The sequence below is a fragment of the Oncorhynchus clarkii genome, chromosome 5 (genome assembly GCF_045791955.1).
Source record: "Oncorhynchus clarkii lewisi isolate Uvic-CL-2024 chromosome 5, UVic_Ocla_1.0, whole genome shotgun sequence".
Lineage (NCBI taxonomy): Eukaryota > Metazoa > Chordata > Actinopteri > Salmoniformes > Salmonidae > Oncorhynchus > Oncorhynchus clarkii.
In genome coordinates, this window is record NC_092151.1 from 43402391 (window position 1) to 43418185 (window position 15795).

Genomic DNA, 15795 nt, shown 5'->3' on the forward strand with positions numbered 1-15795 from the left:
ACCTGGACAAAAGGAACGCCTATGTGAGAATGCTATTCATTGACTACAGGTCAGCTTTCATCACCACAATGCCCCAAAAGCTCATCACTAAGCTAAGGACCCTGGGACTAAACACCTCCCTCTGCAAATGGATCCTGGATTCCTGACAGGCCGCCTGCAGGTGGTAAGGGTAGGTAACAACACATCACCCACGCTGAACCTCAACACAATGCTTTGAAAGGCTGGTCATGACTCACATCAACACCACCCCTCAGGGGTGCGTGCTCAGTACCCTCCTGCACTCCCTGTTCACTCATAACTGCACGGCCAGGCACGACTCCAAACACATTTAGTTTGCTGATGACAACAGTGGTAGGCCTGATCACCCACAATGATGAGACAGTCTATAGGGAGGAGGTCAGAGACCTGATCGAGTGGTGCACGGACAACAACATCTCCCTCAGCGTCATCAAGACAAAGGAGATGATTGTGGACTACAGGAAAAGCAGGACCGAGCACGCCCCCATTCTCATCGGCAGGGCTGTAGTGGAGCAGGTTGAGAGCTTCAAGTTCCTTGGTGTTCACATCACCAACAAACTAACATAGTCCAAGCACACCAAGACAGTCGTAAAGAGGGCATGACAAAACCTATTCCCCCTCAATAGACTGAAAAGATTTGGCATGGGTCCTCAGATTCTCAAAAGATTTTACAGCTGCACCATCAAGAGCATCCTTACGGGTTGCGTCACTGCTTGGTATGGCAACTGCTCGGCTTCCAACCGCAAGGCACTACAGAGGGTAGAGCATACGGCCCAGTACATCCCTGGGACCAAGCTTCCTGCCATCCAGGATCTCTATACCAGGCGGTGTCAGAGGAAAGCCCTAAAAACTGTCAGACTGCAGCCATCCTAGTCATAGACTGCATCCGCACGGCAAGCAGTACCGGAGCGCCAAGTCTAGGTCCAAGAGGCTCCTAAATAGCTTCTACCCCCAAAGCCATAAGTATCCTGAACAGCTAATGAAATGGCTACCCAGACTATTTGTATTTCCCCCTCCCCCCTTCTGGAATGCTGCTGCTACTCTCAAATATTAGCTATGCATAAAAACTCTACCTACAAGTACATATTACCTCAATTTCCTCAACACCGGTGCCCTCGCACATTGACTCTATACTGGTAACCCCTGTATATATCCCCGCTATTGTTATTTACTGCTGCTCTTTAATAATTTGTTATTGTTATCTCTTACTCTTTTTTGTTAGTATTTTCTTAAAACTGCATCGTTGGTTAAGGGCTTGTAAGTAAGCTGTTGTATTCGGCGCATGTGACAAATACAATTTGATTTGATTTTGATTCCCCCCCCACATGCCCCCATAGACACAACTACGACAACACAACCAACAAAAACGGTTCACAACTCCTGCAGCTCTGTCGGACACTGGGTATGTGCATAGTCAATGGTATGCTTCGAGGGGACTCCTATGGTAGGTACACATATAGCTCATCTCTTGGCAGTAGTACTGTAGACTACTTTATCCGTGACCTCAACTCAGCGTCTCTTAAAGCATTCAGTCAGTCCGCAGATCACAGCAAATCACACTCTACTTGAACAGAGCTATCCTCAATCATGAGGTATCAAAGCCAAATGAACTGAATAATATTAAGAAATGCTATAGATGGAAGGAAAATAGTGTGGAAATCTACCAAAAAACAAATAGGCAACAAATAGACAATTTCCTGGACAAAAGTTTTAACAGTAATAGTGAAGTTGTAAACTTGGCAGTAGAAAACCTAAACAGCATATTTGACCTCTCAGATTCCCTATCAAATCCCATAATTTCAAGCAGACAACCTAAGCAAATCAACAACGATGACAAATGGTTTGATGAAGAATGCAAAAACCTGAGAAAGAAATTGAGAAACCTATCCAACCAAAAAGATGGCACCAACAAAGAGCGCTGCCTCACTTCTAGCCTGCCTCACTTCTAACTTTGCAGTATTTTGTTTTTTTTAATGTATTATTTCTTACATTGTTAGCCCAGAAAATATTAAGTGTTATTGCATTCAGCCGGGAAGAACTATTGGATATCATCGTGACGTCAACTTACCAGCACTCCAACCAGGAATTCGACTTTCCCGAAGAAGATCCTTTGTCCGAACCACCTAGGACATTTGAACTGATTCCAGAAGCTGACCCAAAACAACGCCGCCAAAGAAGAAGTAGATGCAGCGGTCTTCTAGTCAGACTTGAGATGCGCCGAACACCACCCACCTCTTCCGAGTATATTACTCGTTACTGTCCAGTCTCTAGATAACAAGGTAGACGAAATTAGGACAATGGTTGCATTCCAAAGAGACATCATGGATTGTAACATACTCTGTTTCACGGAAACATGGCTCTCTCGGAATATTCTGTCGGAGTCGGTACAGCCACCTGGATTCTTTGTGCGACACGCCAACAGGAATAATCATCTCTCGGGAAGAAGGATGGGGGGTGTATGTTTCATGATTAACGTCTAATGGTGTAATTGTAACAACATACAGGAACTCAAGTCCTTTTGTTCACCTGACATAGAATTCCTCACAATCAAATGCCGACCATATTATCTCCCAAGGGAATTCTCCTCGGTTATTGTCACAGCCGTGTATATCCCCCCTCAAGCCGATACCATGCCCTCAAGGAACGTCACTGGACTTATGCAAACTGGAAACCATATATCCTGAGGCTGCATTTATTGTAGTTGGGGATTTTAACAAAGCAAATAGGAAAACAAGGCTACCTAAATTCTGTCAGCATATTGTCTTTAGCACTCGTGCTGGTAAAACACTGGATCACTGCTACTCTAACTTCCGCGATGCACACAAGGCCTTCTCCCGCCCTCCTTTTGGAAAATCTAACCATGACTTCACTTTGCTTCTCCCTTCCTATAGGCAGAAACTCAAACTGGACGCTAAGGACAATTCAACACTGGTCTGACCAATCGGAATCCACGCTTCAAGATTGTTTTGATCAAACGGACTGGGACATGTTCCGGGAAGCCTCAGAGAATAATATTGAAGTATACGCTGATTTGGTGAGTGAGTTTTTAAGGAACTGTATTGGAAATGTTGTCTATTAAAACATACCCTAACCAGAAACCGTGGATAGATGGCGGACTTCACGCAAAACTGAAAGAGCAAACCATCGCATTTAAACATGGAAAGGTGATTGGGAATATGGCTGAATACAAACAGTGTAGTTATTCCCTCTGCAAGGCAATCAAACAAGTGAAAGGTCAGTTTAGAAACCAAGTGGAGTAGCAATTCAATGGCTCAGACATGAAACGTATGTGGCATGTTCTACAGAGAATCACGGACTACAAAAAGGAAAACCAGCCACATCACGGACACCGACGTCTTGCGTCCAAACAAACTAAACACCTTCTTTGCCAATTTTGAGGATAATGCAGTGCCACAGACGCGGCTGGCTACCAAGGTCTGTAGGCTCTCCTTCTCCGTGGCAGATATTTAAACGTGTTAACCCTTGCAAGGCCGCTGCCCAGACGGCATCCCTAGCCGTGTCCTCAAAGCAAGCGCAGACCAGCTGGCTGGTATGTTTATGGCCATATTTAATCTCTCCCTATACCAGTCTGCTGTTCCCATATGCTTCAAGATGGCCACGATTGTTCCTGTACCCAAGAAGGAAAAGGTAACAACTAAATGACTATCGCCATATAGCAATCACTTCTGTCATCATGAAGTGCTTTGAGACACTAGCCAAGGATCATATCACCTCCAACTTACATTTCACCCTAGACCCACTTCAATTTGCTTACCCCCCCCAAAGACGATGCAATCGCCATCACTCTGCACACTGCCCTATCCCATCTGGACAAGAGGAATACCTATTAAGAACGCTGTTCCTTGACTTTAGCTTAGCATTCAACACCATAGTACCCTCCAAACTCATCATTAAGCTTGAGGCCCTGGGTCTCGACCCCACCCAGTGCAATTGGGTCCTGGACTTCCTGACGGGCCGCCCCACTTCACTGATATTCAACACTGGGGGCCCACAAGGGTGACTGCATGGCCATGCAAGCCTCCAACTCAATCATCAAGTTTGCAGACAACACAACAGTAGTAGGCTTGATTACAAACAACGACGAGACAGCCTACAGAGAGGAGGTGAGGGCACTCGGAGTGTGGTGTCAGGAAAACAACCTTTCACTCAATGTCAACAACACAAAGGAGATGATTGTGGACTTCAGGAAACAGCAGAGGGAGCACCCCCCTATCCACAACAGGACAGCAGTGGAGAAGGTGGAAAGTTTTAAGTTTCTCAGTGTACACATCACAGAAAACCTTAAATGGTCCACCCACACAGACAGTGTGGAGAACCTCAGGAGGCTGAATAAATTTGGCTTGTCACCCAAACCCTCACAAACTTTTACAGATTCACAATTGAAAGCATCCTGTCGGGCTATATCGCCGCCTGGTACGGCAACTGCACCAGCCACAACCGCAAGGCTCTCCAGAGGGTGGTGCGGTCTGCATCATCGGGGGCAAACTACCTGGCCTCCAGTACACCTACAGCACCAATGTCACAGAAAGGCCAAAAAGATAATCAAGGACAACTTTCTAGGCAGAGATGCAAAGAAAAAGCCATATCTCAGACTGGCCAAAAAAGTGATTAAGATGGGAAAAAGAACACAAACACTGGGTAGAGGAACTCCGCCTAGAAGGCCAGCATCCCGGAGTCACCTCTTCACTGTTGACATTGAGACTGGTGTTTTGTGGGTACTATTTAATGAAGCTGTCAGTTGAGGACTTGTGAGGCATCTTTTTCTCAAACTAGATACTCTAATGTTCTCTTGCTCAGTTGTGCACCGGGGCATCCCACTCCTCTTTCTATTCTGGTTTGAGCCAGTTTGCACTGTTCTGTGAAGGGAATAGTACACAGCGTTGTACGAGATATTCAGATTCTTGGAAATGTCTCACATGGAATAGCCTTCATTTCTCAGAACAAGAATAGACTGAGAAGAAATAACTTTGTTTCTAGACATTTTGAGCCTGTAATCGAACCCACAAATGCTGATGCTCCAGATACACAACTAGTCTAAAGGCCAGTTTTATTGCTTCTTTATTCAGGACAACAGTTTTCAGCTGTGCTAACATAATTACAAACAGGGTTTTCTATTGATCAATTAGCCTTTTAAAATTATAAACTTGGATTAGCTAACACATCGTGCCATTAGAACACAGGAGTGATGTTGATGATAATGGGCCTCTCTACGCCTATGTAGACATTCCATAAAATATCTGCCATTTCCAGCTACAATAGTCATTTACAACATTAACAATGTCTACACTGTATTTCTGATCAATTTGATGGACAATAAATGCTTTTCCTTCAAAAACAAGGACATCTCTAAGTGACCCCAAACTTTTGAACGGTAGTGCACTTAGCTAGCGAATGCAGTTCAATTTGATGTCATTATTTTACAAAAAATGTGCTTCTCTTTCAAAAACCAGGATATTTTTAAGTCACCCCCAACTTTTGAGCGGAAGTGTATGTACTGTATTTTATATACCATGTATTTTATATACCATCTATTGCATCTTGCCTATGCCGCTCTGGCATTGCTTATCCATATATTCATTTGTACATATTCTTATTCCATTATTTTACTTAGATTTGTGTGTACTAGGTTGTTGTTGTGGAATTGTTAGATTACATGTTAGATATTGCTGAACTGTTGGCACTAGAAGCACAAGCATTTCGCTACACTCGCAATAACATCTGCATGTGACCAATACAATTTGATATGATTTGACATAGAGACCGAGAAAACCTGAGCCTACGCCTTCACTATTGTGAACTACTAAAACAATACAGAAATACACCATGGAAAAAGAAGGAACAGCACGTCAGAAATCAGGTCAATGTAATTGAAGAATCCATAGAATATAACCACTTATTTGAAAAATTTGAAAACTCTAAACAAACAACACGAATAGTTATTTATCCAGATGTATGGAAAAACCACTTATCCAGTCTTATTGGCTCTATAACAAAGCACAAACAGCAAAATCATATCATGATCAAATACAAGTCTTAGAATCAACTATTAAAAACTACCAGAGCCCAGTGGATTCTCCAATTTCATTGAATGAACTGCAGGACAAAATGGACAAAATGAGACAAACACCAAATTGAGACTGCAAAAATATCCTCCGTGTACAACGTAAAACACTAAATAATTAATGCAGAGTAGAATTAGGCCGATACCCGGTAATGATAAAAATCCAGAAAATAGACTTCATAATTCTACAAGTACCTAAAAGGAAGCGATTCCCAAAAGCCATCACCTACAGAGAAAAGAACCTGGAGATTTTTTTTTAATCCAAATACTGTCACGCCCTGACCTTAGTTATCTTTGTTTTCTTTATTATTTTGGTTAGGTCAGGGTATGACGAGGGTGGTATGTGTGTTTTAGTCTTGTCTAGGGTTTTTTGTATATCTATGGGGTTTTGTTATGTCTAGGTATATGTAGGTCTATGGTGGCCTGAATTGGTTCCCAATCAGAGACAGCTGTTTATCGTCATTTTCCATTTTGGTTTTATGGGTTATTGTCTCTGTGTAGTTGCATGTCAGCACTAGTTGTTTATAGTGTCATGTTCGTTTTGTTGTTTTGTTAGTTTGTTTAAGTGTTCTTCGTTTTAATAAAAGGCGAATGTATTCCAATCCCGCTGCGCCTTGGTCTCCTTGTTACGACGAATGTGACAAATGCGTTTTTTGGCAGAAATGCCTTCTCGAACATGTGAACTTTCATGTGCCTTAATAACAAACTTGTATGCCATCTGTAAAAAAAAAAATGTTAAATTACGAGCCTAGTTGGTTTAGCCACAGAAAAAGACAGAAACCTTCCCGCTAGCTATGATTGGCTGAGGTAATGAGTGGGCTGGAAATGCCGAGAGATGAGTTTGGATTGGTCGGATTTGAGCTGGTCAGTATGTGTTGGTAATCCTGTAAAAATGCAGCTTTTTTTAATGAATTGCGTAGTAAAACTGTGTTGCTCTCCACTTTCTGGAAGTAGAAATAAGTGGAATTCGAGTATGATAGCTAAGAATATGGAGAAAACACTAATCTCCGGATTGCATTCAAGTGGACTGTTAGCTAGCTGGCTGGCTCACTAGTTAACGTTACGTGTATGGTCTTATTATTTGTATCTCAGAGCCATTTGCTTGGCTAATTATAGCCTAATATTAGCTAGCTAACATTAAAACTGGTTGGTTAGCTACTTGAGAATTCATGCAGGGTAGTAATGTCATGAGTTGGGGTTATGGTTCATTGTTTAGCTAGCTAGCTAGCTACATGTCTTAACAAAAGACTCCACTATGCAAGTAACCATTTCGGGTGCGTTGGTAAATTCACCTACTCCGATTTCAGAGCACTCTCATCTGTGTGCCAGAGTGCAGATTAACTGATACATTTATGAATGCTAAACACCCATTGAATGTGGCCGGTAAATGTCGGCTAAAAAGCGTAATTAAATTGTTGCCAGCAGCACAGTTACAGTCACCAACGCTCTGGATAATATAAAAATAGCCTAACCAGCTCTGCTAGGGCGAGTAAAATGGTCAAAGTTTGGGTGGGGGCTAAAGCTTAAGAGGGTGTGAATGATGCTGAATGGGTGTAGACAAAGAAGAGCTCTCCAGTTTAAGGCAAATTTCTCAAAACATTATAGGGCAAATTTCTCAAAAGGTGAGGTTACAAGTTTATCAACTTTCAAAGTAGAATTACTTTCCCACTGTTCCTCAAATGCAGTGTATGAACCAGTGAAGAACAAACCCCATTGTAAATACATCCTATATTTATGTTTATGTATTTTCCCTTTTGTACTTTAACTATTTGTACATCCTTACAAAACTGTGTATAGACATAATATGACATTTGAAATGTCTTTATTCTTTAGGAACTTTTGTGAATGTAACATTCACTGTTCTTTTTTTCACTTGTGTTTATTATCTATTTCACTTGCTTTGGCAATGTAAACATATGTTTCCCATGCCAATAAAGCCCCTTAAATTGAATTGAATTAGAGAGAGAGCGAGTTTGTATACCTACAGGGTCCAACATTCAAATTTCAATAGCTAAATGATCCTTGGTATATTAAAACAATTCCTTATGCTAGTTTACTAGAAACCCAGCCCTGGGCCCTTAGACTTTAGGGGGATAGAATACGCATTTCTTCAGTAAAAAGACAGGTGCTGCTGATAATACTGACATCGTTGTCAAGGCACAGGCAAAGGACAAAGTGACTTCAGAAAGTATTCACACCCTGTCACGTTCTGACCTTTATTTTCCTTTGTTTTGTCTTTATTTAGTATGGTCAGGGCGTGAGTTGGGGTAGGCAGTCTATGTTCGGTGTTTTTATGTTTGGGTTTCTGTTTCGGCCTAGTATGGTTCTCAATCAGAGGCAGGTGTCGTTAGTTGTCTCTGATTGAGAATCATACCTAGGTAGCCTGGGTTTCACTGTTGGTTTGTGGGTGTTTGTTTCCTGTGTCAGTGTTTGTGCCACACAGGACTGTTTCGGTTTGGTTTATTTCATGTTATCATTTATTGTTTTGTATTTCATAGTGTTCAGGCTTTTCTTATTAAAATTCGTCATGAACACTTACCACGCCACATCTTGGTCCGATCCTTACTCCTCTTCAGACGAAGAGGAGGAAATCTGCCGTTACACACCCCTTGACTTTTTCCACATTTTGTTGTGTTACAACATGGGATTAAAATGGACTTAATTGTAATTTTTTTGTCAACGATCTACACAATACGCTGTAATGTCAAAGTGGGGAAAAAAATACAACCTTTGTAAAAAAAAATATGAAAAATAAAACGAATATATGTTGATTAGATAAGTATTCAACCCCATAAGTTAAGAAATATATACAGGATTGTTCTTTTAAAACAAGGACATTAAAGACCTAGATTGACTACATGCAAATGTTTAAAATATAATATGTTACCGTTGGCAGTGATTATAGATGTGAGTCTTTCTTGGTAAACCTCTAAGAGCTTTGCATACCTGGATTGTACAATATTTGTATATTATTCTTTTTAAAATTCTTCAAGCACTTCGGGTCCCGCGGACCGACTTTGGGGAACTCTGGCGTAGCCCATGTATCGGATGCTGCCTGGCCAAAAATGTCATACTTTTTTTGTCCAGCCAGCATCAGATACATGGGCTACATTTAATAAAACAGAGGGGTGCTGTGTCGCTTGCTCGGTTGCTTTCTATGGTGAGATATTTTCAGCCACTTGCAAATTGAACGAAAGTTTGCCAGTGTCCTGTTCGGATGCTGGAATTATTTTGGATGAACGTGCGAAGAGATCTGAAGTGATTTGTTTGACAATCAGATGAGAACATCATGACTGGTTATGTTCATGGCACTTTACAGTTCAATGACATGTCTTTACTATAAATAAATCCCTATTATTTTGAGGTGGGGGGGGCTCAGAATGGCCTCTGGCTGGGGTGTTCAAATCACTGCCGTACATACTTTAATATACACTGAGTATACTGCTGTAAACAATACGAACACTTGATCTTTCCATGTCATTGACTGACCAGATGAATCCAGATGAAATCTATAATCCCTTATTGATGTCACTTGTTAAATCCACTTCAGTCGGTGTTGATGAAGGGGATGAGGCAGTTTAAATAAGGATTTTTAAGCCTTGAGATAAATGGATGGACAAGACAAAACAGGTTTGTGTCAACAACTGCAACGCTGCTGGGTTTTTCTCGCTCAACAGTTTTCCGTGTGTATCAAGAATGGTCCACTACCAAAAGGACATCCAACCAACTTGACACAACTGGGGGAAGCATTGGAGTCAACATGGGCCAGCATCCCTGTGGAACGCTATCGACACCTTGTAGAGTTCATGCCCCGATACATTGAGGATGTTCTGAGGGCAAAAGTGGGGGTTGCAACTCAATAGGAAGGTGTTCCTAATGTTTGGTAAACTCAGTGTATAATATATTGTAATTTCTGTAACACTGTTTTACAAGGCTACTTCCCTGGCATTTACTTTACATGGTTACTGATTACATGGTCATTACAGAAAAATGACCAAATACAACAATTTATTTGAATTGGGCTGTAGAACAATTATAGCACGGGTAGCACTCACTGAATGTTTAAAACAAAAAATTCCAGATTGTAATTCCATACCCAAAAGTCAGATAAATTCACTATCAATAAGTATAAACAAACCCTGGACACTAATTGTTTTGAGAGTGAAACCATCTGTTCTCACGTATATTCATTCAAAACAAAATATAACATATCAAAACACATCCACTCTGTCCTCTCTCATTTATTTCATAATACATTTCCTCCCACTAGTGCCACCTACAAAAAGAACAAAAAAACAATTCATATATTAATGTAATACAACTCATAAATCATCACTCTACATGGTGGACTGATTAAAAAACAATCCAGGGATAGGTTGTTGGACTGAGGGAGAAACAGAGGCCTAGCTGCCAGAGTATGCATATGTCTGTGCGAGACAGAAATGACAACAGTGAAAATAAAATAGATTCAACTTTCGCATATTGTTTGTTGGCTCATCTTAAGAAAAAAGCTGTTAGTACATGTACACCTACAGTAGTTTCTTTCCTAGTTTAATAATGGAAAAAATACCCTGGGGGCAAAACTGGTTGCAATGACATCAATACAACCAGATTAGAGTAATCTCATTGCAATAAGGAAATGATGTCCTGTCCACGCCCCCTGGTTGTACTTACTGTAAGGGCATCCATAGGCCTCCAGCCTCAGGCCTATCCTCCCGTTAGGGTTCCAGTCTAGAGGAAGTAACCGTAGGAACCTGGCAAAGACTGGCTGCTGCAGTTTGAACTGCACCACACTGTCTGCATTGCTGTTTCCAGTGAATGCCTGGAGAAACACAAAGAGGGCACAAATATACAGAGAGGGTTAGGGTTAATGGATAGTTCATTGAAATGTTGTTGACAGTTAGTTGAACATCTACAAACCGTCTATTTGGGACTATCCAAATAAGGAGTTACCATATGCACTACCTGATTTACCACTGTATGATATGATTGTTTTTCTTCTTTGGGTCAGAGGAGGCTGGTAGGAAGAGATATAGGAGGACGGGCAACTTGTAATGGCTGGAATGGAATTCATGGAACTGAGACAGACATGTGCTTTCCATATGTTTGACGTGTTTGATACCATTCCATTCCAGCCATTACAATAATCCTGTCCTCCTACAGCTCCTTCCACCCTCCTCCACTGCTTTGGCAAACCCACTTTTTTTTCATGAAATAAAAATAGATACTCCCACACTGATGAATGCTCCCAATAGCTTTGCCTCCACCTATTGAGAAGAGCATGTGGCCACATTGATAAAGTGGGTTCTGAAAGGGGTTTGTTACTGATGAGATTAATAAGAAATGTAATACTGATGCTCTTTCCGTCTCATGTTTGCTGGCAAATACTTAGGTCTACTATTTGAGTAATGAGCGTCGTTAACCTCTCTGATCCTAACTTATGTTTCTAATAAGACATGCACATATTACATAGCAGTATTGTGTTCTATTATTTGTCCTCTCCTCCTGTTCCCTGGCCGTGTCCCAAATGGAATGCTATTACCTATTTAGTGTACTACTTTTGACTAGTGCTGTGTATGGTCCCTGGTCAAAAGTAGTGCACTAAATACGGAACATGGTACCATTTGGGACACAGCCCCTGTCTCTCATTAAGATGGATAAATAATGGGTTCATCCCCTAGGAGTTTTCCATCCTACCTTTGAAGTTGACACTCCAGTTAATTGGTGGTTCACACGCTAAAATAAGGGTGAAATACCCAATTAACACTGTTAACGTCCTAACTATTATTGTGAGATAGACAAGAGCCAGGCCAGTAGCTCCCTTTCATGTTGGCTAGGGGAGACGATAAAGTGCATTCGGAAAGTTTCCACATTTTGTTACGTTAACAGCCTTATTCTAAAATGTATTAAATCGTTTTTTTCCCTCATCAATCTACACAGAACACCCCATAATGACAAAGCAAAAACAGGTTTTTAGAAACTGAAATATCACATTTACATAAGTATTCAGACCCTTTACTCAGTACTTTCTGCACCTTTGGCAGCGATTACAGCCTCAAGTGTTCTTGGGTATGACGCTACAAGCTTGTCACACCTGTATAGTGTTGTTGCATAATTTGGAGGGCTGAGAAGCAGCATCATCATCGTCTTTGAAGAGAGCGGATGAGCCGTGCGTCTGGTGAAGCAAAATGTTAAGCCCAACAAATTCCACTGTTTTCTGCTAAGAAAGCTCAGTAAGCTGCATCTTATTTGTGTGTGTGTGTGTGTTCCCATAAGTGCATCTCATTTGCTCCGGGAGGGAGGTGTCCCTTTGAAATATGCCTGAGTCAAGGTGCAAATCCCTCCAACGCCTGCCCCCGTCAGACAAGCCTTCGCTCATAGAAGAGAAAGAGAATAACACTCATCCCTTAAACTCAAACTTATTAAGCCCGGTCTGAGGAAACAAAAAACACGTACCAGGACTTGTGACTGGTACTGATAGTAGACTCCTGCTGTCAACTAGAGTTTAAAACCCTCTAAGAGGTTCTTAGGATTGATGAGAATGTGTAGAAATGTGATGCCAAGTACTTCAAAATATGCGTTGTCAAACTGTGAGTACAGAAGAGGACTGTATGCACATATGTTGTGAAATCAGAATTTTCTTTTTGACAATCTTTTTAATTCTCTCTTCCTCATGTCAGCTAAAATTAACAGAATGCTATTTAGTAAAAAAAGCACATAACAAGGATGGCAACCCACTAAAATGCAGCTATATCCAACAATTCTCTCAGCCAACAATATAGAGCTAAGCTGGGCTTTTCCTGCCTTCCAGTGATTCATCTATTATTCATTGACAGTGAAAGGACGCTTATGAGGCTATTTGAGAGTTTGGCTACATGGTGTACATGGCAGCGTCTGAAATGGCACCCTATTCCTATATAGTGCACTACTTTTGACCATAGTCCATGGGCCCTGGTCTAGCCTCTGCTGCAGGCTTTCACCTCACCACAACGTGAGCGAAGCCTAGGAGCAGAGGCTAGCCCTGGTCAAACGTAGCATAAGGGTGCCACAGGGTGCAATTTCAGATGCAGCCATATGGTCTTTGCTCAGTGACTCACCCCAATGCTGTCTTGGTTTAAATGACTTCAACCAGTCAAGGTTGCCCCCTGACCCTGACACTGTCTTCCAGGTATGATTACCTACAATGCACACTAGTCAAGGTTGCCCACGGAGACTTACCCCGATGCTATCCTCCTGGCGGTACTGTTTCCAGTTGCGTCCCGTGTCGCTGAACATGAGGAGGAAGGAGGAGACCCAGTCTGAACTGCCGTAGCGACCCTGCGTGGCCACGGCTGTGATCTCCGTTCGCTCCCCCAGGTCCACCTCCAACCACTGGTACTTATTAGACTCTACAGGAGCCCAGCCTCCGGCACCTGAAGGAAAAACACACAGGGATCCCAGATATGGTAACTCAATACATTATAAACTAACTCTATGAGAAGAGGAACAGACACACACAGACACAAAGGGGCAGTTTCCCGGACAAAGTTTAAGCCTAATCGTGGACATTAAAAGCATTTCCAATGGTGATTCCATTGAGAATGGTTTTCAGTCCAAGACTAGGCGTCTGGGAAACCGGCCTTATGACAGAAGGAACACGCACAGGCATAGTTACACATCCAACATCATGTAACTTATTGTCAATGATAGTCTATCGGTAGTTTGTTGAGCATAGGGGGCATGTCAAAATAAAGTGTTATCACAAACCCTGTAAGAACAGGCATAAACTTTGAGGAGGATAGTGTGATAATGTGTATTTGTTTATGAGTGACCATTGAGTATTACATAACTCAATGGTTCTCAACTGTTTTTTGGTCATTTTACCCCAAGCACATTTTGCTCTGCTTGAAGTACCCCCTCATGTGCAACTGATCGTTAGGTCTATATTCTTATGAGTCTTCCCACGGACCCCCTGTGAATAGGCCAGGTAACCCGCTGATGGTGCCCATCATTATATTGTCAACTCTATGAGAGGAGCAATACACTTTTGAGGGAAACCGTTTGGGAAAGTGTGTTTTTAACATATGGGTGACCTTATAGCTCAGGGGATGGACTTTCGTTTTTTTAAAAGAAACAAATGGGCTTTAGATAAACCTGTCAACACAAACAGCATACGATAAGGTTGTGCATACTCCAGTTTGGTAGCAGTCTAGTATCCTATAGTATTGTAGCACATATGACATACACTGAATTAACCAAACATTAGGAACACCTTCCTAATATTAAAATGCACCCGTGAGCCTGGCACCTACTACCATACCCTGTTCAACGGCACTTAAATGTTTTGTCTTTCCCATTCACCCTCTGAATGGCACACATACACAATCCATGTCTCATTTGTCTCAAGGCTTAAAAAATCATACTTTAATAACCTTTTACTGCAGTGTGCTAAATTAGGGTCAGAGAGTGTTTCTTGGTAGTCTTAAACAAATCTTCTTTAAAACAAAAGTATACACCTCACACACGTGGTTATGTGCTTAAAAAAAGAAGACACTTGTACCATGTCAGATATAGAGTTGAAATGTATTCCATTTTTAGTTTGCATCCCAATATTACACTTTATATACACATCACAGAAGACTGAAATATAACAAAAACCTTTGACATAGAAACACCGGATTTTCCAATTAACCCTTCATCTACACTGATTGAAGTGGATGTAACAAGTGACATTTATAAGGGATCATAGCTTTCACCTAGATTCACCTGGTCTGTCTATGTCAATGAATGTTTTGTATACTCACTGTACATATTCAATTAACAGATTCTGTACAGTGCACTGTATATCATCTCTGGGAATATAGCAGCCTTGCACAACGACATTGAACCTAAACACATCAACATCCATTACAGAGCTGGTAGCAAAACGAGGAAGAATGATCCAACATCAGGTGATGTGCTCATGGGATACATTCTTCTCAGGTATCATTGGTATTCAAGGCTCATATATGAGCAAGCAGTCACTCTCCATTTGCCAGTAGCAAACACATGATACAATTATATTCATATGACAAAGCAGAGCAGCTCCAGTGATGCAGCAGACTGGTTTAAATGTGCAGAAAAGTCCTCCGTGACATTTCAAGTCACATCATTGGATTCAAAATAAAGTAACCACTCAAACTGGAGCTCTGGGTATGACTGCAGTAGGGTTTAGAGTCAATCCCCTAGATGTAATGACAATCCCCTACTTGCAATGACTGTGATATATGGTTGTCTTACCTTACCTACCTTAGTTGAATGCACGTTCTGGATAAGAGCGTCTGCTGAACGACCAAATGTAAATGTAGATAGAAAAAATAGAGCAATCGAATCAGCAAAGTGTCCTGTTCCATGAAACCACACAACAGGCTGTGGAACAGGAACAGGTCTTTGGCTTCTGCAGGAGCCAGGAGGAGGGAGAGAGAGGGGGTAGCCAAAGAGAGACATGAGGAGGAGGAGGAGGAGGAGGAGGAGGAGGAGGAGGAGTGATGAAATAGCACTGTAGAATGAAGACACCATCGTGAGAAAGAAGGGACCACAGGATGAGAGGTGTGCTAATGTCTGTGACAGAGGGGAAGTAGAAAATGCTGAGTCGGGCAACACCAGATGGACGGAGTGGGAGCAGAGAGGAGTTTAGAGGAGGTACCCAGGCTTCCAGCAGGGCCGCCCCAAAGACA

At 41.8% G+C, this 15795-nt stretch overlaps 1 protein-coding gene across 1 annotated transcript in view; it reads right to left on the reverse strand.

Annotated features, from left to right (window-relative positions):
* The window catches only part of LOC139410049 (contactin-associated protein-like 4), a 199643-nt gene that overhangs the window by 125386 nt on the left and 58462 nt on the right, over positions 1-15795 (reverse strand). The window contains exons 3-4 of the mRNA XM_071155484.1: positions 13319-13512; positions 10775-10922 (exon numbers count right to left, since the gene is read on the reverse strand). Coding sequence (XP_071011585.1) covers positions 10775-10922; positions 13319-13512 — 342 coding nt within the window. The remainder of the gene's footprint in view (positions 1-10774; positions 10923-13318; positions 13513-15795) is intronic.